Genomic DNA, 25,379 nt, shown 5'->3' on the forward strand with positions numbered 1-25,379 from the left:
CATGGGTGTCATGCTGTAGAGCTGCAGCATTTGCTGGGATTGTGTATGGCCAGAAGTCTTGTTGTTCTGCGAGGTGACTGTTTTTCCTCAGCTTGACAAATGACATGCAGCTCTGACAGAGTGCTTCTCCTTTGCTGGCCATCACCCCTSCGGACACTGGCCAGAACAGCAGCAGCAGGAACATACCCTCCAATGCTGATTTAATCACATGGAGCCCAGGAGACTAGTGAATAGAGCTGTTAACTCGCTGTTTGGTTTGCTTTTCCCATCTGTGTTTTATTAAACTGAGAGCAAGATTTATTCACTTTTTAAACATCAGGATCTGTTGGTGTCCAAGATGATGGTTGATGTTAAGGTATATATACACAGTTTAACCTGGCTGAGGGCCAAAGAGGCCTATGATTTCCAGCCTAGACAATTTATTTGCAAAAGGAYACAAAATCCCTCTACTTGAAAATATTTTAGAAAGGATGAGCCCGACTTCCCACTCTCCCAGGAACACAAAATATGTAAAAATCACATTAAAAGAGTAGGCTCTTCAGGATGAACCAGGCTCTCCAGGCATGCAGGCAAACACTTCAGTTTTACTGTACTCCTGACAGTCACAACTACCAATGATTTTCTGATTTCCAGTCCAGGAATCTTAAATAGATTGGAGATACCAGCTCTGTCTATAGATATTTCTTCTAAAAGCCAAGAATCCTGAATGGCTCAGCTGGTGAACTGCACTTCATGGGAGATGAAATTATGTGCCAGGATCTCCACTGAAAGGTGGGATAGCTGAAGCACAGACACTTGCATGCCTAATGAGCTGCTGCAGGAATAACACTTGCTTCCAAAGGAGAAGAAAAGGAACCAAATKATGGGATTTTGAATTACTTAAAAAAGATTTACTTTTCTTCAAATAATAGTGTTAACTCAAGACAGAAAGATCAAGTGTGTGTTCTTCAGAATTGTAGAGGTTTCTTTTAAACCCRTAAGTTTCAAGCAGCAACAGATAAAGCTCCCAAAATAGAGCTTCAATACAAACAKCCCCCAAGACTTGACACTTTTCCAAAACTTCTGGGCATTTTCTTCTTAACAGCGAGCTCCTTTCCAAAATGTTCCACTCTCTCCCTCATCTCTTAGTCATCAGCTTAGTCACTGTAYGTTAGTCATCCTCTCATCAAAACTAACATGGTGACAATCCACTTACTCCAGTGCCTTGCTGCCACCCCTGCAAGTACACTGTGGATTTTCAGTTCTGCCAGACTCGTTGTCATTTACAAAAYCTCTTCATGCTCCTCTTTCCAAGCAAATGCCTTCACAACATCATATGAATGTTATACTGGTTATGGCACCTACACAGAGCATCCTCATATAATGATTCTTGTAAAACCAAGGCTCCCCTTATGGCAATGAAAAGTATTCTGACAACAAAATTGTTATTACAGTAGATTTTATAAAAATAAGTGTATCTCTCAAAGCTTGTTCATATMTATCATTGGTTTGCTTATAACAGAATTKTATCCCTCAAATATCCATCTGCCCYAAAAAYGYTAATACAGGCTGCAGAATCTGGTTCCATGTGYGATAGCTGCTGTTCTGAATTGACTTTCAACCTTAAGAGAAGAGCAATGACTTTTGTTACCTTTATTCAAGAGTGGTCTTTTTTTCATGCCATTTCACAATTTTGTCATCTGTGAGAGCTGTGCATGAAGCAATAAAAATTAAGAACTATTCATATGTTTTCTTTTTTATATAGCTTTAAGAATACTGGCAGAAAATGATGGAATCTTCAAGTTTTGTTTTTTGTTTCTGATGAAAAAAATATTCGAATTGTATGCAGTGCTAAATTGAAGTGAGAATGTGGTTGCTATACTGAGTCGTATCCTTCAGATCCAATGCATTTTATGGATTTTATTCCACACATTAAAAGCAGACTGTATGAGAGTGATTCCTAGAGAAGGTAGCAGACACAAGGAGAAAAATCTAATGCCTAAGCTCTGTGTTAAAAGCTGTATGACTTATGTTTTTGAATGAAAACCTGTCTGGAGTGTTCTGCAGTGAATAAATTCTCCACTGTGGTGGTGATACCTAAAGTTAGGGTTCCCTCAGACCCCCATTTCCATTTTGGGGAATAACAGGTATTACAAGGCAGCCTATTCTAGCAGTATGACAATAAACTTGATGTGGGTATTAGAAAGGTGTTAGGGTGCCCCATCCCACTGAGGAATCATCTCTTGTCATGCACAGTGGCACAGTGATGTGTGAGGGCTTTGGGTGGTGAGAAAGGCAGCTAARGAGAGCTGATCACCGCTTGATGAAGGTGCCTTGTCTTCCTTGAGGGGCAGGTGACAAACCTGGGTTTGGTTTTGGGGTTTAGGCTGGGTTTCTTACTGTCTTTTTTCCCCCCTCTTTTTATTCCAAATGGGGTTATTTTTGGTTCTGCTAGGAGACAACAAAAAATTCCTCTCTTGATGACCTCAGAATCACCAGTAGTTGCCAGTACTGCTTGAATACCATTGCAAAGTTCTTCTTCCTCTGTCAATATGAGGACAGAAAGCAACCCACCTCCAGACCGTTGGTACAGGGACTTTGAGCTCCAAGAGATCTTTCCATATGCAAGAAGACCACTTAAGGACTGTTAGGCATTTTTACCTGCAAAGCTACCCCTCTTTAGAGCAGAGTTTTAGCGGTTATAGAAGCTGCAAAGAATGCCTCATGCCAAAGGCTGCTTCATTGGAAATTTAGACAAATTCTAAAGTAGACTAAGTAAAATAAACACAGAATTATTTATAAAAAATATATTAGAGAAAATAAACCTGGTTAAGTATCATCCCATCCAATTGCTTAAATTTACAATACTTAGTGAAATATCAGTGAAAATTAATCCCTCTGAAGACTGAAATTACTTGCTAGAATAACTGTCAAATTGCCATTTTTATAACTATTAAAGCATTAGGATAGAATCAATTTACCTTTTCCTGCTCTTTATTTATAAGTATTTTCTTAGTTTTGGTATAAGTTCATCTGAGTTCATAATGCACCAACATTTTAAGAATTCACTGCCTCTAGATGTAATCATCCCAAGATCAATTCCTTCTTCAGATTTTCAGCAATGAATACACTAGATCTAGGGTTGGGTTTTATTCTGTTTTTTACCAAATGTTCTTTGCAACAGGTGTTTAATTAAAGGCTGCTAGACAATTTAAACTTCTCAGAAGAATACAAATAAAAGCTGTTAATGAAGTAAATATCTGTTTAATTTACAAACATCAGTAGCATTACTGATATCAGTCCAAATATGACAAAGCACACTGCATTACACATGTACATCTAACTTTTTTGTAAAAAAAATAATAAAATAAAATTGAAAAAACATCTGCATTTTTACAGGGTACCCTGGGTTTTACTGAAAGAAGAACACAACCCACTATTGATTACCAATTCTACATTATAATTTAGCAGCAACATGTTAACATGGGGAACATTAGGGCAGTAAAGCAGTTTTATTATTTGGGGAAAATCACAGTTTTTGATAGCACAGCCTTCTTTTTCTTTTTTATAAAAAAGGTAAAGAGCTCCATGGGAACATTAATTTATAAAGATCTATCTTCTAATGTCATTTTCTACACGCCATCTTATTTTCTGTAAGTACTGTATATAGGGAAAATTAACTTCTCTACAATTGCCATCTAGTGTAAAGACATTTTCTGTCATATATTACAGGTTCTTGGAAGGTGTCCTGAATATCTGCTATATGTGAAATATATTGTCACCACTTTCTATTCAGTGACACCAAKTGGTCAGATTCTAAGGAAAAGTAAAAGGGAATGGAAAAGAAAAAACAGACTGAAAACATTTACCCCAAGACGACATGCTACGTTAGTTCTATTGCAAAAAAATCCTGATTTTTAAGTCCTTTAAAAAAAATTACAAAAATACTGGGACAAATATAAATTAATATATATTAAAGCATTGAAAAAACAGTAAAAGGGATGGCCTAAAAGGGTTAAGTACAATGTACTTTGATACAATAAATATTTCTCAATGAAACCGAATACTGTATAGAGTTGTTTAGAACTCATAGAAACAGAAATCCATATTATTACTAATTTATCCATCAATAATCTATTTTATCATCCCCTGAACATTTATATTACAAAAAATTAATACTGTAAAAGGGAAGATAAACACTTTTTTATGCTTCTTTTGCTAACATGCTGACATAAAAGYACACATCATCAGGAGATTTCAGGATTATAGTATATTCTTGTATCTCCCATTTCCCATTCATTAAATGAGACCCCATCTTCTCAAGATGCTTAATAATTCCAAAAGACAAAATGTGTTTCAAACAATTGTTATTCCTGTATATTCTGATTCTTTTTGCTCATAAAGCTTCCTCATCCATAGGCAAGTGATTGTTATGGTCTGTCAAGACAATAAAATTGACCRATACGAAAGTGAAAAAGCAAGCCTTGTGTTCTGGTCAGTATTTCATCTCTGAGCTCTTAAGTTGAAAGTCACGTGTGTATAGTGTCAGTGTATCTTCAGCATGTTATAAAGAAGAATCCATGTTAAAAGCAGTTAAAGTTTCCCATCTCTGCTGCAATGTTACCAGGTCTTTTTTTTTTCTTCAAAGCTCCTCTTGGGTATGAGAAGTTTCAGTTCAAGCACTTGAATCTTTTTTTTTTTTTTTTCAATGAAGAAAAAGTCTTTATTCTCATAATAAAAATAAGTCTGTTCTGTATTTTACAATATATTTCAAATATTTCCACTATGAAGCATTAATTAGTCCGACACGGTCAATAAGTATACATTTTCAAAAGACAAGTGTGACAGGGACACTTAGGAGGGACAATTTGTACAGCCACACTTCACCACTTTTTCAACCTCGTCCACAAACGAYGACCCGTCAGTGCACTCGAAGGAGTATTTCCGCCTCTTGCTCCGCAGTGGCCCACAGCACTGCCCGCTGGAACAGCCGCCTTTACATTCTAATCTCGATACCTTCTTGGTCGTCTGGCACGCAGCATACCCTTGCTGCTTTTGGTAGTAATCTCGGACTCGTTCCCCTCGACAAGAGATTTCTGTGGAAAACGACATTTAAAATGAGAGATACAATTTTGAGACACAGGTGAAAGAATGAGTTACACAGGGAGGTGCTGTGTTGCTGTTTGCAGTTGGGATTGGTATTTTAAAGTTTGACTTAGACTGTGTACTGGAAATTTGTGGTTCTACCAAACATAATTTGATTAATGCTGGGTTTCATTCCCTATACCTCCTATTTTCAGTAAAGTTTATATTATGTATATGTAAACCATAAATACGAAGCTATTACAATGACAAGAAAATTGGAAGCTTAAATCTTTTCCTCTTTTATAAAAATACACATCTTCTGTTCCTACATTGCTTGCAGCTGGTTCTGTTTACCATAGGGAAATATTTCAGAGAGCATGCAATTTAATTTATTAGACCTGGAGTTTAATATTATTCAAACTCTTACTTAATATAAGTTACATTCCGCTAACTTCATAAATTATTGAGGTATAAAGCCAGCTAAAAATGAGACATCTGTTAAAAGTTCTACAACCGTATTCTTCTAGTCACATCTATGTACAATACAAAATAAATGCCATCTGGGGTAAGGGAAAGAGAGGGAAAGGGAGAGCTTTGATAGACAAAGGAAAAAGAAAAAGGTAGGGGGAACAGTCATCCTGTTTTCATCCATCTCACCTGCATAATTCGCTGTGATAAATCAGTTGAAGCTGAGAGGTCAAAAGTAGAGTTTGTGATAAAACTAGGAGCAGAATCATTGGATTTGGCTTCTCAGTTGCAGAAGGTAGAGAAACAATAAATACAGAAAGATACAGCAGGTAAAAGGTAATAGTTAAATATAGTAAAAAAGTGTTTCTGAATAAAGGCAAAAAAAAAAAGAAATGTTTTCACAGCAAAACATTTGATGAAAAAATCTTCAAAATGTAAACAAATTCATGGGAAAGGCTTGATTTTTGTCTCATCAAGATAAATTCTTATGGTAGAAAAAAAAGCAACAAATGTGTGTGTTGTGGAAAAAAAAATTGGTCATGTTTTTGGCTGTTCATGTGCTTGGCTGTTCATGTTTTATAAAAAAAAAAAAGCCTATTTTCTAAGACCACAACAACATTAATTAATTTTTTTTACCTTTATCACAACTGTCCCCCGTGTATCCGCTGCCGCATTCGCAATATGGTTTCCCAAGTCCTGAAAGCCTACATTTGCCATGTTTACACCTGATGGATTGGCAGGGGTTAAGCAGCATTTCCTCTTCATCACAGAGGACTCCCCCATGTCCCTGCAGGCATTTACAACTGTATGAAAACGCATTGATCGGCAAGCAGGTACCATGCACACATCTACAGGGGAAACAAGCCCAAGAGAATAAAAATAAATTATTCATCAGAGTTCAGGCTAAGCAACATTAACTACAAATACTTTGGACTCTACTTAGAAGAAATTGCTTTTGTTTCTAATAGACTTTTTCAGTGAGATGCAGTGAAGTGGTTTATAATTGGTATGCAGGTTTACAYAAAACAAGCTGCAGTACAGAACTCTCTCTCACCAGAAAATAGCCACTGTAGATGTGTTATGGAAAATTTTTACAGGCCACACTTACTAAAAACAACATTTCCTGTCTTCCTAGATTTTCAGCATGCTTTTGAGAAGAGCACAGCAAAATCAAGCCAAAGAAAAAACTCACCTGAAATTCTGGTTCGTGTATCATTTATAAGAAACTCCATATTGTCACTCATGAAATATGGGGCTCCCAGCACAAAGACAGGTCAGACACTTCCTAACAGAAACTATTCTGRCTCAAGCAATGGTAGTTTCAAGCTGAACACAYACTTTCCCTTCTAATACATTAGTCYCATTGCCAACTGCCAGTAGCAGGGTCTCGTAATGTGTGAGGCAGGTCTGTGCTTCCCTGCAAGGCAACAGAACTCATCTACAATTCATGCTGAACCTCACACTAGATGAGGTTAAGCGTTATCAAGTCTCACCCAAAGTGATTAGGGTAGCTAATCTCCCAGTTGAGCTTTGATAAACATTTGTGGCAGGCTCAAATCTTGTTGTTAGAGAAAAAAGATTGTGAGTTAAGCTGCATCTGCTAAGCTCTGATGTGCAGCATCAGATGGGAACACACAGCCAGTCTTACCTCTCTTTGAGAGAGAGGTGATGTTTCCCAAAAGGAAGATGCTTAATTACCTGTTCCTAGGTGTAAGCTGAACATTAGGGGATTTCATCTTCTGAAAACATCACCAATGACTTGAAATAAAATCACTTCCCCCTTTCTTCATTTGGTAGCACAGGGTCAGTAATGTCCTTCCAAAAATAATGTTATTCTCTTTAACTGTTGTTTTGATATAATCATTTTCTGTCTACATACTGTTTCCTAGAAAGATCACAGTGAAAATTCCGCTGTGGGKAGGAAAGCAATCCTGACATACAAGTCACCCTTCCTGATGTTTCCCTCTCTAATATTTTTCCTCTCCTCTCTATAATGTAAGATTCYGTAGCTCACAATCTCCTTAGTATGTTGTGACAGCCACCTAAATAAGTGAAAAGCATTAGATAAAAAGATAAATATAATAATCCTATTTGATCTAAAATGCAATAATTTGTTTCAATTTGAAGATAGCAAAGATTCACCTAAAATTGCATGTAGTAAAAGAAGAACTTATTTAAGAGCAACATCTCTTTTTGAAATCCTTAAGGTAACATAACCAATTTGGTATTAAAAACAGTAAATATAAAACTAATAGTTTAAGCACCTCAAACATCTCTATTAGTCTGTATTTTGAAGCAACTATGTTCTCTACAAAAATTAAAAATTGTTCCTGTGGTTGAAGTCTGATATTCCAAGACTGTTATTAAGCAGTTCAAAATTGAAGGCTTAGGCAGTATCACAGGGCAGATAGCTTTTGTTTAGTTTTCATTATGTTCAGCATTTGATCTTTTCTCCATTTATGAAACATCCACTTTTAGGACATCTGATCTACAAAGTTACTCAGGTGGCACTGACATCCTGTCATTTTCTACACAGGCTTTAGATATCAAAGCAATCTGTGTCAAGATCTTTGGTAAAGTTTTGCTTTGACTTAGAAGATGATTAAATTTTAGCAAATGCCAACTCTCATACTTTTGTTTCCACCTGCTCTTTGAAGCTCTAAATTTCATCTTCAGACTGCACTGAAAGGAACATCGAGCTAAGTGCAAACTCTTGGGCACAGTTTCATCTCATCTAATTTTAGGTACCTGTACCAGCTACTCATGTTAGATGTAAAATTGCCATAAGCTCCAGACAGAGTCATGAAAGAGAAATGAGCTTATCCAGAGGGTGATTAGACAACTTGAGGTCTAATTTATTCTTCTGGAATGTGCTTATTCCTTTACTGACTCGAGAAYAAACTTTGGACAATATATTTTGAATTTAAGCACCTAGATGTAGGTAAAATAAATCTGTCTTAAGCTTTTTCGTGATGTGCAGGGATCTCTAAAAGGTCACCTACATTTTCGAAACTGAGACCATAGTGACAATTTTGTACCTCAGATAAAGCAGAATGGCAAACTCTATTAGACTGATAAAATGAATCTATGCCATAGACAATTTAGAGATGAATCAAGAAACACAGGATTTAAATCTCCAGGAAGTAAAGAAAAACAAAGCCCTCCTCCACTCCAAATAAGAAATTTTGGGTTGGCTTTCTCTCTTAAAAGCTCACAGAACTGTAAACAGCTTAAACAAACCCAATACTTTCAAGAGCAAGCAAAATATTAATGCTGTGCTCATTTACTTTTATCTTTGATACTGTCTGCATCTGACACTGATAATTTTGTAATTGAGTGAAAAAAGGCAGTCAGTTTGAGTACTAATGTGTGCAGTTACAAGAACTTATGAAGAATCTAATATTTCAAGGGCAGTTTAAAGGAATTCTTTGGCTTTTCTTATGGTAGAACTTCTGCTTTCACTTTGATGTTATTTTTTAATCCTAAAGTATAAAAGGATAAAGTTTTTTAACCTGCTGTGACTTCCTTTCTTTAAAGTTACWGGGAAATAGGACAGGTTAAGAAAAGGGCCCATAAACAATGAAATGCTAWAATGCCATCCTTCAAAGCCTGACTGCTCTAGCTTTGGGAAGAACTCAAAACTTAATGGTACTGGAAGAGTCTCTAACCAATATAAAGAAAGCCAACTGCATTGCAAAGCATGCCAATTGAAATATATAAAGCTTTAAAGGGCCAGACTGCCCACACACTATGCGAAAAGATGATTTAAACATAATTTTACAGGGGAGTTGAAGATCATCTTATTAGAATCTCTTAGCAAACTGATGCCACTGGTCCTTAATAGTTAAAAATGACATAGGCAAATGCTCCACTGAAAAAGCAGCAGCCAAAAGATCCAAACAGGCTTACTTTACAAACAACAAAAAAAAGATTTTTGCCAAGCTGTAATGAGGACAGACACACAGAATGAAATCTTGTTGCTCAATATCAATAAATACAGAAGAGCTTTGAACTTTTGAAGTTTCTGATCTTCTTGTGCTGGGAGTCCATGAACCCAAATTGAATCTGTCTCTACAGTAAATTTAAAAGATGAACATGCATAGATGTCAACATTGTCATATACACAAATATACATATCTTTTCCTCTCTCTACACATTTATATACGTGAACCTTTCTATAGACATATAAACTAAAATTTTCTGCTCAAATCAGTATAGAGACATAATGCACACAGACTTAAACAGAAGTTCACCATTAAGATGGAAATTTTTCCTGCTAAAACCTGGGGTACTCTGAMAATATAAAATATTAGATCTATCTATTGTATAATTAAAAAAAAGGTAGAGAATATTATTATTATTAATAATAATAATAATAGTATTACCTCATTCCATACAATTTAAAATAAGCAAATAGATTTTTTTTTCAACTTCTTCAAAATTATTTCTATGACAAGGGTCATACCCACGGATGCATACATGCAGGTCATTAYGAAAGAAGCCCATACAGAAGTATGCAAAAGCACCTCCCAGGGTTTAGGCAGAATTTCAGTGAGATGTGTGAATCTGCTCCCCTAAACTGGGGACTTTTCCTTATTTGGTTAATGGAAAGAATATATACCATAACCTGGATGTTGTTTTCACTTTTACATGCCCAGGTTATGTTGCTTTTTGCAAGTGTGAACTTTTATGAAAAAAATACACAAAACAGGAGACTTAGATGCATATGATACTGTTCTTTCTTGAGGAAGGACATACTTATTTCCAAGACATGGGTCGTTAGTTTGTTGATCACAGAGTGGTCCGGTCCATCCTCCTTCGCACTCACAGGTAAARCCTGACTGGCTTGTAGCATGGCATGTTCCATGCACACAAACTTTCTTGTGACAAGGCTCACAACCTGGCAGAATTCCCACTTGCAGTGGCACATTTCTGAAGTCCTGGAGTTCGCTGTTGATGTACARATTACGGATGCAGCCATGGAAGCTAGTGCCGTTCTGCCCTGGGGACTGGCGTAAAGCTGCTATGTTATTTTTCACAGGCATGCCTAGGAAATTAATAATAGCAAATAATTAGTTTAATAATTCTCACAGTTTGCTATACCATTTTTTCTATTTTGTAAACACTTTTAAAGAAATGTTTCTTCTTCATTAATTATACATAGCTATTCAGACTAGAACCATGACCAGTAATCCAGTTTTTGGAAATTGTCCTGGTTGTCAAGCATGCTCCAAACCTGTAAGTCTCTAAGTCACAGTTAAGAGATGTATGCAAGACTTAAGAAGCTCACACCTGTAAAAAGGTCAGCTTTGCCTCWTTTTGACTTAGTGCATTTAAGTCCAGGATAGCACATAGTTTCTGAGTCCCAGAAAACCAAAAGTTACTGAAATGTAGCAGCTGATATGCCATTTTTTGTAAGCTGAAGTATTTTAGTAGGACTGGCTCATCAAACTGGAGCTGGCATACACATTTCAAATATGAAGTTTTGCTATGGAAAATTTCTTGGAAAGGACAGTTTAATAGGTCGAGGCTCCAAAACYAAAAATACTTTTCTTTAGCATATCTCAAAAACAGATTAAGAAAATAAAACCAAAAGCTAATTCATAGTTTGCCATTACAGCCTAAAATCAATCAATAATAACAATAATTCAATATCACACTACTTATGTGTATTAACTTTTTGATAAAGAAAATGTCCCCAGTGTTGACCATTTTCAGAGTAATTCCTCTGTTACAGTCTATAATTGTTACTGGTGTAATAAAGCGTGGGTGTATGTGATGCATTTATCCCATTATGAAAATTCAAGAATAACTCAGAAGGAGCATTACTATTAAACTTTTTCTTGTAAACATGAAGTGTCTTCTACTCCTGCCCCTGCTTCTTTTTTTCTTTTAACTTATGGCCAACATATTGCCTATAATAGATAGTCCTTAAGTTATTACTTTCTAATAAAGAATCCACAAATGCCTAAATGAGTCCCAAGACTCACAAGTAAAAGATATCAAAGTGCAAAGATATCAAAAAGGATCTGTTTACTTGAAAATAAATATTCTTATTGGCTGCATAGGTTTATTCCTAGACAAAATCGACAATTTTCATTCTGGTACTTAGATAATGACAAGAAAGCAGCAATGTTCTGCATAGTTGCTCCTTAACCATGTAAACTGATACTTCTAATAATTTTCTATATTCCTCTGAACTGTTAAGTCATGCAGAAATGCTGTGCAACGTAATGAGGTAGACTGCCTTTCATTTAGAGGTAATTTCAATTGTGCTAGGCTTCAGTGATTATAGAAATTAACAATATTGTATCCATACTGTTGAACAGCTTAATCTTCTTTGATCTGATCAATTAGGTAAGYRTAYTGGGTTTGTGTGGCAAGGTTTGGGTAGTGGAGGGGATACAGAGGTGGCTTCTCTGAGAAGTTCCCAGAAGTGCTCCCATGCCCGAGAGAGCCAATGGCAGCTGGCTCCAGGATGGACCTGTCAATTCTGCCAAGGCCAAGACAGTCAGTGATGGCAGCAGCACCTCTGTGATAACATATCTAAAAAGGAAAAAAAACCCCAAAGGAGTAATTGCACAGATGTGAGCAGAGAAGAGTGAGAATATGTCAGAGGAAGAGCTCTGCAGATACTGAGGTCAGTGAAGCAGGGGGAGGAGGTGCTCCAGGTGCTGGATCCAGGAGCAGCCCATGGTGAAGCTGCTGTGCCCTGCAGCCCATGGAGGAACACGGAGGAACACAGAGATGCAGAGATCCACCTGCAGCACATGGAGGATGTGGATGGAGCAGGTGGATGCTCGAGAGAAGACTGTGACCCCGTGCTGGAGCAGGCTCTTGGCAGGACTTGTGAAGAGAGGAGCTCCCACTGGAACAGGTCTTGGAACTGGTGACCCTGTGGGGGACCCATGCTGGAGCAGCCTGTTCCTGAAGCACTGCACCCATGGGAAAAAAGGGACCCATGCTGGAGCATGGGAGAACTGTCTCCCATGGGAGGAACGCCACCCTGGAAGAGGGAAGGACTCCTTTCCCTGAGGAGGAAGCAATGGCAGAAACAGTGTGATGAACTGACCWTAACCCATATTCCTCATCCACCTGCATTGCTTGCAGGAAGGAGATAGAGAATTAGAGAGAAAAAACTTGAGACTGGGAAAGAGGGAAGGGTGGGGGAAGGTCTTAAGAAATGTTTTACTTCTCATTATCCTACTGTCATTTGGACTGGTAATACATTAAACTAATTACTTCAAGTTGAGTCTGTTTTGCCACAACAATAATTGGTGAGGAATATCTCCCCATCCTCATTTCAACCCATGAGCTTYCATTTCTCTCTTTGCATTTCTCTTTACATTTTCTCTCCCTTGTCCAGTTGAGAAGGGGGGGCAGGTGATAGAGTGGCTTTGGGGGTCACCTGGCTTCCAGCCAGGCTCAAGCCACAACAGTAAAATAGACTTTGCASTATTCTACTAAAGGACTCAGGCTGCAAACAATTACRAGTTTCCATTTCCTCACAAGTACTYGCCACATTCTCAAACCAGGGACAGAGCAGTATCATCAAGGTTCCTTTACCTTGCTGTCTCCCTTAAAAGCCACTCTCAGCTAATGYTCATGGAAGAGCTTGAAGTGTCTCAGCAGAACAGATGCACTGAACTTACTCTTTGTAAAAATAAAAGGTGTCTAAAACAAAGCACACCAATGCAATGCTAAACTAKAAGTTATACTTGAAAGTGTCAGCAAACTCAGATGTGATTTCTGGGAACCATATAAGCATGTCTCTATGGTACCAGATAATAGCAGGTAAATCACACATGATTCAGAAGATTTCTGTCTCTATTCTCTAGTAAGGAAGACATTTRGAAACATAATGCAAGCATACTCACAAGCTTTCAGCCTATGCACTATTGCTTCTTCTGGCAAGCTATTAAATGTCAGAAGGCCAAAGTGTGTGTAAATCCTGCTTATATTCTTTATTCTTTGGCAATATTTCTCAGGTAATTTTTATATAAACGTTYTTTACCAGTTAGGAAAGAACTGACATAGAAATGATACAGACAAATATTTCAGATCTATTTTTGGCAAAGTAAGAGAGTAGTTCCCACCCCCTTTTAAGCTTTTGGACATTGAACCTGACTACAGGTAAATTACTGTTCAAGGAGGCAAATAATAAAAACATCTTTTAAATAACAGTCACAAAATAAAACTGTCAAAAAAGGTATCTTATTCTACATGCTGCCAGAACACTGCAGGCACAAATAAGAAGCAGCTGATACCCTACCTGTCTCAGAAATATGGACATCTATGAAACAAGGTGCCACTCTCAACTAGTAAAATATGCTCTAGTTTTTGAGAGAAGAACATGAAGTATCAGTGATGTCTGACTCCTTTGAAGAATTTTTGAGAAGAAACAGATTGTCCCTTAAGAATTCTTACAAAAGCACATGCTTTCAGTATGATTTACTGAAATTTGTTATAGAAAGGCTGAAAAATACCAAGCATGTGTATTCTGACCACACAAAAGAGCCATACACTCAGAAAAGGTAAAAAAACTCCACAAGTTAAATCAATATTTCTAACTCCAAAAGTTATAAATCAATTAGCTGACTTTGGTAAAAATAATGTTAAATTATCCCTTTCAAATCAAGCTAAATATTGTGACCCAAGAGTAACATAAAAAAAAAAAAAAAAAAAAAAAAAAAAAAAANAAAAAAAAAAAAAAAAAAAAAAAAAAGAGAAGAGGGAAGACAGGGAGACATGGAATGAGAGGGAAGGAGAGCACACACTGTACAAGGGCTTGCTGTCAAGTCTGAATTTCATCCTGCCAGCTGATGATGATCATCCTGCCAGGTGATGCTTATCAGAAATGCCATTTTAGCAGGGAAGTGGTAAGAGTAAGTGTAAGCTACATGATGATATAGGTGTCAAACTAAGGCTTTGGCAAAGATAAAAATACTGCATAAAATCCTAGTGAGAATATAAGTTCTTAACTGATGGAAATGTGTGATCAAATTCTCTTAAGAATCTAGATATAGTTGGATAAGAAAAAATTTAATGAATCTCAAAAAGATGGGCAATATAAAGATACAAGAGTGAAAATTCACCATCTTGAGAATTTTAAAAATCATAAATACATAAATTAAAGGGGAAGGCTTAAGAACTGGATTCCAACCTACTGAGTTTTTTTCCCTCTATTTTGTTACAGTGTGCTTCTATTATTGGTTTTCATTTCCTTTTGGATCAACATTTTCTACAACAGCAGAAATAATTGTCGTTTTGGAGCCTAAATGTGAAGAATTATAACAAAATAATCGCAGGACCTCCCTAAAGAATAAGCACTAGAATGCAAAAGACTGCTGATCTTAGGTATCAAACCATTAAAGGAAAAGATTATTTCCAAAAGTTATTCTTCTGATACTTGAAGATAATAATGCAGATKATTATGATTCTCCTAATGGAGACACAGATCTGCAGGGTAAAGAAGCAAGGAGAGAACCATAAAAAGTTGTTTTCAGACAGAAAAGAATTAGGCAAAATGAAAAATAAAGTATTCTTTTGCAGGAAGAAGAGCTCAGATCCTTACATGCATTGTATACTCTTGTAAGAGTTTAAGGTTAAACTAAGCAGAGCATGAAAATCTGTAGAATTTAAGCAGTAATTAAAAACCATGCTGAATGTCTGATCACTAGGAACTCAGACTTGTTACCAAGCAAGGAGGCACAAAGTGTTGGCTGAATTTTCTGAATTTTACCTAGATTGCACAGGTCCATCAGAAATCCAACAGGAACTGCTAGTAAAAGAGTGTGTTTGAACTTATCGTTCTACAGAGTAAATTGCATCAAATGATCAAAATTTTTCAAATAATTTTTAAGTTTTACTTAAACAAATAWTTTTTTTTTCTCAAAACAAATGAAAAACAAGCCCTGACACATACTGTGAGGCAACTGTCCAGTGGTTCCCTCCTTACCCGTGCCCTAACTCCTATCAGCCCTAAGGAATAAGATCTCCAGACATAAATTGTACTTCATGGCTTTATACATTGCTATCATTTCCTGCAGATACCAGGACAGGGAAAYAGAAATGTAAAATGAGCAGAACAAAATGATGCTATTCTACACTTTCTGGACAGGCAATACTAAATCTTCATGAAGCTAAACAATGTTAAGCATTCATCTTCAGTATATTAAAAGGCTAAAAAACAGTAGAAAACTGCAAAATGCTACAGTTATAAAAAATAAACATAGCTATAAAAAAGCAACAGGTGCAGTTTGAGGACATGATATTTCTTAAAATTGAAACGATTGACATTAACGACCAAAGYTTCATTTTAAGGTGTTACATCAATGAATCAGTCTCAGCATGTGCTTCTTAAAGCATGTTACCAGACTAAATTATTTACAATACTTCTAGTAAGAAGCAGTAAGATCCTCTTACCTCCTACATACAGCGGAGAATCAAAATTCAGAGTAGATTGCTTGGACAAGTTGGTAATTATCTTGGGGCTTCCTCCATCAATAGATAAAGAGAGAACCTGATCCATAGCTAGGAGCTCCACAATGTGGAAATTGCCATCATTAATTGTTTCCACACTGCAAAACAAACAATATTAAACAATTGACGGTCTGGTTAGAACAGTTTCTTACCTTCTTCTCATTTAAGAGTCAATAGAGTTTAAGAACAGAACTTCTCTAGGAGTGCATTCTCCTGAAAACTACATTTTAAGCAAAGACACAAAAATAGGCTTAAAAGCCAATATGATGTAACATTCCTTCTTCTGCATTAATGATGACAGAACTGGAACGCTTTTTCAATGAAGACAGGCTAAAAGAGTTGGGGTTGTTCAGCCTGAAGAAGAGCAGGGTCTAGGGAGATCTTATAGCAGTTCTTCAATACTCAAAGGTGGCTTAGAAGAAAGACAGAGAGAGACTTTTTACCAGGGCCTGGAGTAACAGGACACAGGGTAACTGTTTTAAACTAAGAGAGGGTAGAGACAGATTAAATAGAGTCTGCCGAGTAAAAGAAGTGACATAAAAAAAAAAGTTCTTTAATATGAGGGTGGGCTAATATGAAAAACTGGGATAGGTTGCCAGAGAATTTGTGGACCTCTTATTGGAAATGCTCAGGATCAGGTTGGATGGGGCTTTGTATAACTTAATCTAGTGGGAGCTGTTCCTGCCCTTAACAAGGAATGTGGAACTATGAGGTGATTGTTAAAGGTCCACTCAAACCCAAACCATTACGTGATTCTAATGTTACTTCAAGATCATATTTGCATGCAGGTCTGTGTGGAACCTACATTTTGCAGAGTATTGGGTTTACACATTTTGAAGAAGAAGGCCTGAGTCAACTCCAGTGATACATAAATCTACTACTTCATGGAACATGGAACTGCATCTAACTTTAGTCYTGCCAGACAAAATCCTGATCCAGACAGCTCCATTGACACTAGCAATAAAGTTTTTGTTATCTTTATTGGTCATGGTTATTTAAGTGTGTTCAGCTTCTCACTAGTACAGTGAATATGAATATTGTCTTTTTTTTGTTCTTTTCCTTGTCTACATATACCTTCTGCTTACTAACAAGATCTGAACTCCCTAGTAGGAGAATGCCTGAAGGGTGTCAAGCAGAAAATGCTTGTTTCAAGCATGGTGTTTACCCTGCACAAGGACAAACCAACTCATGATATGAGSTACAAGAAATGGCTGCCTGTGCATATCAGCCTCAATTGCTGATATGCAATTGCTTAAATGCAGGAAGAACATCATTACTCAATTCTGTGACTGAATATATCATTGTACTTGCAGAACTTATAGTCTATTTTTCACTGCAGAAATAGAACTGAAAATATGCGTGGAAGGTGTGAGCTGTATTTTAGGGACCATACATTAAAAGCATTCCCATGAAAGCCTTTATTTATTTCAGAAAACCATCAAATAAGTGAGCTTAAGCCTTTGAAAATTTAAACGAACCAATTGTGTGATAGCCTGAAATGGACTGAACAGTCACACAGTCAATTAGCTCTCCTCATTGAGAAAGCAGGAGAGCTGAAAGAGATTAGGTTCCTAAATCTCAAGGCAAAAATCAAGCAAATTACCTTAAAACATCCTTAGTGATGTTTTAATTAACCTAACTGCTTTTGTCCTGGAACAGATCAGCAGTGTGCATGGTCATTCACAGCTGTGACACATTAAATAGCTTCTCAGCCATTTATTACCAACTCTGCAAAGAGCCTCTGCTCACTGTGGATCAGAGATGGGCACGGTAGCATACATGCTYTACCTAAACCCAGCTCTGTGTGAAAATGTGAACACAGGACAGAGCAGACACTGGCACAATAAACACTTTATGGGAACTGGCAGGAGGGGACTGCCACTTTCCATGGGGGAAAGGAAATGGTCAGGGTTCGTCATTCCTAAAGAGCAAGATTTACTCAAGGTATCAAGAGGTTTGTTTGCTGTGATCAAGCAATGTAAAAGATGGCATAGTTAAGTTATTTAACACATTTCAATGTATCCAGGAAAAAAAAATGTGCTAAAAAAATCGAAGTGCATATGACTTCTTGACTTCAGGAARCAAGAAACCCTAGTATAATGTTCTTTTTTTAAGGAAACTTATTTTACAAATTATCAGCTTTTCACACAATAGTATTTAAAAGAATAAGAAGCAACACAGAAAATGCATTTTTTAGGCAAGAGGTCATTCTAGGGATATTGAAACCATAATGTGTAATGGGAATGTATCTCTGATAAGAGTGATTATTAAAAGCCTCTGGTTTAAACTGTTTTACTGGTAAAAATTTACTGCAGGAAGAGGAGCCCTCCTAGGTAAGGGTGGTTTAAATTGAAGGGAAATAAAATCAAGGCATATCTGCAATATTTCCTGCCAATCCACTTACATTACTTCTAGCCCATTTCCCATTGGAGATATGAGAGCTAAATGCAGAGATCCTAATGAAAAGCTGTATGAAGAACTGATTTAAGGCTTCTGGTACTCTGTAGAAGAATAATGATCAGGGAAGAAATATTCCCATATTTCCAATAAATATATGATGAAAACTAGTTTACAAAATGAAAAGTTTTGTTTTTTTTTTTTGTAAAAAAAAGTTTACATTAAAAAATGTATGCCCAGACAGAACAAAACACGAGTGGATCAATTTTTTCTAAATAACCATCTCCAATGAATGAATATTATTTATTGGTCTTGGCAGTGCCATCATCTCATCTTGTTTCTCTGTTTAATTAATGAGTGCTTTTGTGATGATGGCTCTTTCTGCAGTCAGCTCCCACTAGTAAAGCAGCTGGCTTAGAAAAAAAATGAAGAGAGTGAAGGGAGAAGGGAAACAAAACGGAGGGACTGAAGGAAGGACTGGAAACATTCCAGGAGACAGCTTTAAGAGGTAACAAAGGTACAGAAAGACAACTTGCAATGAATTGATGAAAAGAGGCAAAGATCTTAAAAAGGGCTAGACATATCACAAAGATTCTAGCAGGGTAAAAAGGTAAGAACTGGAAATGATGAAGGGAATAGAGTATGATGTATAAAAGATTCTGTGCTACAACATACTTCATTCTAGAACCTGAAACAGAAATTAAACAGTATCCAGTTTGTAGAGCTATCACCAGATGGACACATATACCTACATACAAATGAAGAAATGTATCTATGGCTTCCAAAATAGAATCATGAAATCCCAGAACCATTTAGATTTGAAAAGACTTCCAAGATCATCAAGTCCAACARCTAAACCAGCACTGCCAAGTCCACCATGAAACAATGTCTCTAAGTGCCATATCTAATCTCTTAAATACCTATATGAATGGTGACTACACCACTTTCCTGGGCAGCCTGTTCTAATGCTTGACGACCCTTCATATGAAGCAATTTTTCCTAATATCCAATCTAAACGTCTCCTGGTGCAAGTTGAGACCTTTCCATCTGGTCTTTTTGCTTGTGAGAAGAGTCTGACCTACACCTGGCTCGAATATCCTTTCACACAGTTGTAGAAAGACAAAAGGAATGCCCTCAGCCTTTCCTCAACAGCAGAACACTTCAGTTCAACTATTAAATGAAAGTTTCTAAATATCYCACAAACTCACCCTCATACTTAGTTGAAATGAGATGGAACTTAATAACAACAACAATAATGGAAACAAAAATAAGAACACCAAAAGAATTTATCTGCTTGTCTAAACAATTGTGTCACACGTCATTGCATTTCCAATCCCTTTCTTCACTACWCTTGCATCCTTCATTTGTCACATAATTCAAAAGAGATTATCAACTTTCTAGGGGAGATGCTTACTGTTTTGGAACAGTAACCTAATTCAGACTGTTTGTTAATTGGTCACTTTGTTATTAAGTCCTTCCATGTTTATCCTATTTTATTGTTTTTTTCAGTTGTTTTTTTGTTTTTTTGGTTTTTTTTTTGTGCGTGTGTGAGTACTGTTTTTCAATCTTTATCTAGAAAACTATAATGGACAAGTGTGAATTACCAATATTTATGATATTCCAAAACTGCCRGAGAAAGCACTAAATTTATGAGAAGGAAATTTATATTTTGAGTGAAGAATTATACATAGATTAAACAAATGGAAGCCAAAATAACTTGAAACTACATATGATCCTCATTCCTATTGCTTCTTATTCTCAGACAGCTGTACCTTTTAAAATAAAAATCAACAAAAACAATTAAATGCCTGAAAAAACAATCTAAACTTCTTCTTTAGCCCTACCCCACAAAGAAAAGAAAAAAAATATTATCTTGAATTGTGATYGTTTGGGAAACTGAAAATTTATACAATTGAAATATTCTATACACTATTTCTACATGTTAAGCCATTTCATGAAATTTTAAGGAAASCTTGTGAAATACATATTACATAAAAAAGTAAAAGGAATCTTAAGATGCTTATTTGGAATGTTTTTTCTAAACAGATTTATATTGTGTTTTAYAAGCTTTCTTTTCTTTTGTGGAATGCTTTTAATAATCTAATAAAACAATAGTTCCCTTGTTGCTATCACCTAAGAATGTAACATTATTTCACCGCTATATATACTTAATGTTTTGATTTTATATTGCCAAAGGAGMACAATCATATAGAAAAATAATTGTTTTCAGTGAAATGTCCCTAACAGAATGCAGAACAATATCACTGTGACAAACTCTAGAAAGCAAATACACACTATATATAATTTTAAAACACAAAAGGTGCAAATACTGCAAAAAGAAGATTGAAGAAAAACTGATTTAATACTTCTTTTTTACTTCCAAAAGTAGTTTTAGCACCAAGCGGGAAGTCAAGGCAGGAAGTGATGCCTGTTGTCTTTCTGCTCACTTTTGCAATGTCTGCCTGCAAATTCTTTTGAAGTTATATAATACTTCTTAAAAAACTCAGATGGTAATTTTTCAGAGAACCAGAGAAATTTCATTTTTGAAAAGCCGTCAAAAATTATGCTCCAGAAGCAGCTGTGGATTCTGTCTCTTAATGACTTTGGAAGCAAAAGCCATTTCTTTTTCAAGAGTAGTGCCTTTTTTCAGAGTCAAGTTTTTTAGCTTTCTCTTCACTTGCCAGGGAAAAGTCCACACATTATATGAGGGGAGAGGAGGGGAGGGGAGGGGAGGGGAGAGGAGGAGTCTAATTTCTGCTTATATAGTATAGTTTTTCATTTTACTCAGCACACTACGAAATTATTTGGCAGTTACAACAAAGAAAAAGCTCCCCTACCACATATGAGCTTTATACATAAATATKACATAAATATTCTGTTGAAAGGTAACTCTTATTCCATTTTAATGCATCAAATTATATATTATCTTTCTAACATATCTGCATTCAAGTCATTTGCCAAGCCAAAATCACATCTTTTGGCAAGAGGTTTTAAGTGTCTGACAATACATTCATTTGCATATATTTCTTTTAACCGTCTATTAAAAATGTGACTTTGATATAAGGAATGAATGTAGGTTTTGTTTCAGTTTGAAATGCGTTTCACCCAGGTTCACCTGTAAATAGCAGAGGCTGGATATGATCCTGTGTCATAGCTGACCCTCACTCTACCCCGGTACAGTTCCACTGCTATRTGATCTTTGTCGCCTTTGTAGAGCAGGATCCCACTGTCTTCATCTGTAGCAACCTAGTTYAAAGAAAGAAATATTAAGAAAGAACTAAAATTAAGCATTTAATCAAAATGAGGTATTAAGTGAATCTGAATTTACTGCCATAATTTGTTACTTCATTATAAATTCTTTATTGAAGGACAACCTGAAAAAATTCTTTCTCTTCCTATTAATAAGCCCATCTACTTCAACATGAATATAAAGTTATTSCATTAACTCTTCTGGATTTCTATCTCAAACTGTGAAGAGTTCCTTAAGTGAGTCAATAACAACTTTGGTTAATTTTCCACATCATGAAAAGTGTTTTACTCTCCTTTCCAGAAAAGAGAATCTGCAATAAAAGCAAACTTACCTGWAGAGTGATATTGGTTTGGGGGCGGATCTTAGTTGAAGGGATTTGCAGATAGGATTCTTTGTTGACAAAATTTATACTAATCAGCTTCTCACATTTCTCACCCTGGTAGCCTGATAAACATTGACAGATTGGTTCACTTTCTTTCACAATACACTGGGCTCCATTTTGACATTCAAAATTATCACAAGGGCTGGTGCGAGGCAGAACCATTGGTGGTGAAAACTCACAGAACAAACCACTGAGTGAAAATGGAAAAAAATCAGTATCTCCAAGAAAAAACAACTTTGACAGAAGACATGCATGTTTGTACTGCCTTCACATCCTTCTCACCTATATCCTTCTGGGCAAATACATGTATATCCATTAACTGCATCCGTGCACTGTGCTCCATTTTTACATTTGTTRTCCTGGCAGTCATCAAAGTCAATATCACAATGCTCACCTACATATCCAGGTGTGCAATCACATCTGTAAAACAGGAAAGCAATCAGGATAGCACAGTGCCTTTTAAAGATAAAGTGTAGTTATGACAAAGTCAAGGAACTACTGAATTGATTAAAAATCAGAGAAGAAAAGGMATTACTGTTTGTGTGTAAAGACTATATGGCTTAATTTATCATTCGGTGGGGAATCTACACGTGTAATGAATACAGGTTGATAGYTAAAATGTTTACACACCTGCTTATACTGAAGAATTGTGTCTAAATCTAGAGAGCCCTCATGAATAATTTTGWCAGTCTTTACAATTTATGAGCAATGCAGAATGTTACAGGATGTTGTGTGTGGCTTCAAACACTAAACATAGTCAATATGCTTAGCTGGTGAAACTGAGACAAAAAATCTAAGGCTCGTAGTGATGGTTATTTTCTTTGTCAACTGAATAGCTATGAATGGACCAATGGTTTATTTATACAGTTTTAAGGGTATGCATATTTTTTTCCCCTTAAATTCCACCAGTCTGATTTACTGCAAATAGCTCCACGGCTGCTGAGCTAACAGACGTCTCAAAGCCCATCATCTGCCCSCCCTGAATCCCCACTGAACTAGAAACAGCACATCCTCAAGAGAGTATGCAACAATTTTTGTTTGTTGGTTTGTTTTGGGTTTTTCCCATGTGCAACTCTCATTGCTAATGCTAGTGGCATTTCTTCAGGGAATTCTCATATATAAGACTGAGTGAATGCCCAGAACTCTGTGAAAAATTAATGGAAAAGATTACAAATCYATGCATCCACATGTATCATGATATCTTTTTTAATTAAGATGTCTTTAATTGATTTAATTAGATCTTTTGCTTTCCTACTTGGTGTTATTTCTTTTAGTATCTAAAATTTGCTCTAAGATGGCAAGTTATTTTTAAATAGCTGTGTAACTTTAAATTTAGTATTTCAATCAAATATGTCTTATTTTTTATTCAATAACATGTATGACTAAGAAAAGAGCATAAAGCATGCTATTAAAAATCTGAAATACATTCTTGAAGTATACTGCATGTGCTATTTTCTGATTTAAAACCTCAGAAAGTAACAGAAAAGATTAATGAACTAGGCAGTAAAGTATAAGATACTAAACTTGGTTTATTTGACTGACATGAAAAAACAAACATAATGCACTACAACAGAAACCCATCAATTYTTGCATTTTCCAGTTGAAAACTATTAACTTAATTTCACATTCAATTGAACATTTAATATTTTTTGCCATCTTTTAAATAAAATGTCATTTCATAAGTAGTGGGAATGAAAATAAATAATCTGATTTTAGCACAAAAGCATGCTGTGCATAAAAGAAGTACTTGTGAGAACAATTTAAAGCTGCAGGTTTCCTGTATTTATTAACCTAAAGCCTATTAAAACAACTAAATTGTGCATGCTAATTATTCACGATAAGGATATGGCGTAATTAAAGATTAGCTTTCCTGGGGAGGGACTTCTTTACTTTATACCTTCCAGTGTGCCTTTCTAATAATCCGTTTCATAATTCCTTAAAAGCAATATAATTATTTCATTTTAATTAAATGCAATTATTTTCCTACTGCCCAAGCTCTGAAAAAGGTTTTGTATAGACCATCAGAAAGACTACCCTGTGTTTCTATTTAAAATCTGGTTCAAATTAGAACTTTTAAGGATCAGTAAAATTCAGTAAAACCTACTTTAGATAATAAAACAGCTTTACATGAAAATAATGGGCTGCTCTGCCATAGTGCTTAATAATGATCAAAATTAGTACTTTGGGAATAGAACTGGCTTCCACTTAAACAGAAGCAAAGGAAGCTACACCRGGGAGAAAAATATAAATTTTGGTTCAGTTGGACTCTAACAATACTCCAGACTTACTTGTATCCTTTGGGTGTCAAGATACACTTTGAATCATGCTGGCAAGGATTCAGGTTTTGGGCACAGAAATCTAATTTTTCCTCACAGAGTTCACCTGAAATAYAATGTATGTTGTCATTTCAGTGAAAATAACACAGTGACCTGAAAATCCCATTGAACAGAATTTTAAAAGCAGTGGCTACAATTTCTTTTRCTGACACTGAAATATGCATTCTTCTTTAAATATAAAAATAAATACCTCTTTAATAAATACTAATTAATAAATAGTAATACAAAAMCAATAACAATAAATAATATACCTGSTAACTCCTTTATAAAATAATATCAATTTGAAAATCAATCATCTATCCATGGATATAAATGATAATTTTATATTTTTTATTTCATTGATAGCATTTATCTAGCTCTTCTATATAACAACCCTAGTGAGTGAAAGTCTTCTCATTAGAACAAAAAAAGCCATTATTATGCTTTTCTCTTACTTATTTCTAAGCACATTRTGCACAGAAATACCCAGATTTGCACTATCACTATAAGTAATCTATTACCTGAAAAAAACCTGTTAATATCACTGCATGTCAATAAAATTCCAATTATCCAAAAATGAAAACTTGTTTTCTGTTTTTCATTAAATATGACTCCAWTTTTTTGCATTTTTTAATGCACCATAATTATCTATAATCTGTTATGTGAAAAGAAAACAAAAAGAAAATCCACAAAATGTCTATCCTGCTGGTAGAAGCAGTGGCTCCAATTTCTAAAATGGTCTAGAATCTAGAAGGTTTTCTAATATGGTTAAAAATTATTTTATTTGCAACTTTATGGAAAGGAAACACAGGTTTGTAAACAGAGCRACAATGTCTTGTTCCCTGACTAACTAATGAGATGACATCATGGATAGTGCACTCCCTAAGTTTGTAATCACTGGTTTGCAAGGTGGAAATACTTATTCCAGCATCCATATGAAGAATATATGTATAATAAACAGGTGTAAACCCAGTGCCTGCTGAATTCAGGGACTGACAGGTCCATGAGACTCTAAAACTAT

General features: G+C 35.8%; 1 protein-coding gene across 1 annotated transcript in view; it reads right to left on the minus strand.

Moving 5' to 3' along the window:
* Positions 1-2,972: 2,972 nt before the first annotated feature.
* The window catches only part of SLIT2 (slit guidance ligand 2), a 259,493-nt gene continuing 237,086 nt past the window's right edge, over positions 2,973-25,379 (minus strand). Inside the window, exons 28-35 of the mRNA XM_057365074.1 lie at positions 24,332-24,425; positions 22,326-22,463; positions 21,993-22,233; positions 21,527-21,657; positions 15,958-16,112; positions 10,291-10,579; positions 6,169-6,380; positions 2,973-5,075 (exon numbers count right to left, since the gene is read on the minus strand). Of these exons, the coding sequence (XP_057221057.1) occupies positions 4,834-5,075; positions 6,169-6,380; positions 10,291-10,579; positions 15,958-16,112; positions 21,527-21,657; positions 21,993-22,233; positions 22,326-22,463; positions 24,332-24,425 (1,502 nt within the window). The 3' untranslated portion in view covers positions 2,973-4,833. The remainder of the gene's footprint in view (positions 5,076-6,168; positions 6,381-10,290; positions 10,580-15,957; positions 16,113-21,526; positions 21,658-21,992; positions 22,234-22,325; positions 22,464-24,331; positions 24,426-25,379) is intronic.

The sequence above is a fragment of the Malurus melanocephalus genome, unplaced genomic scaffold, assembly GCF_030028575.1.
Source record: "Malurus melanocephalus ecotype Western Australia unplaced genomic scaffold, MMel_1.1 scaffold_47, whole genome shotgun sequence".
Lineage (NCBI taxonomy): Eukaryota > Metazoa > Chordata > Aves > Passeriformes > Maluridae > Malurus > Malurus melanocephalus.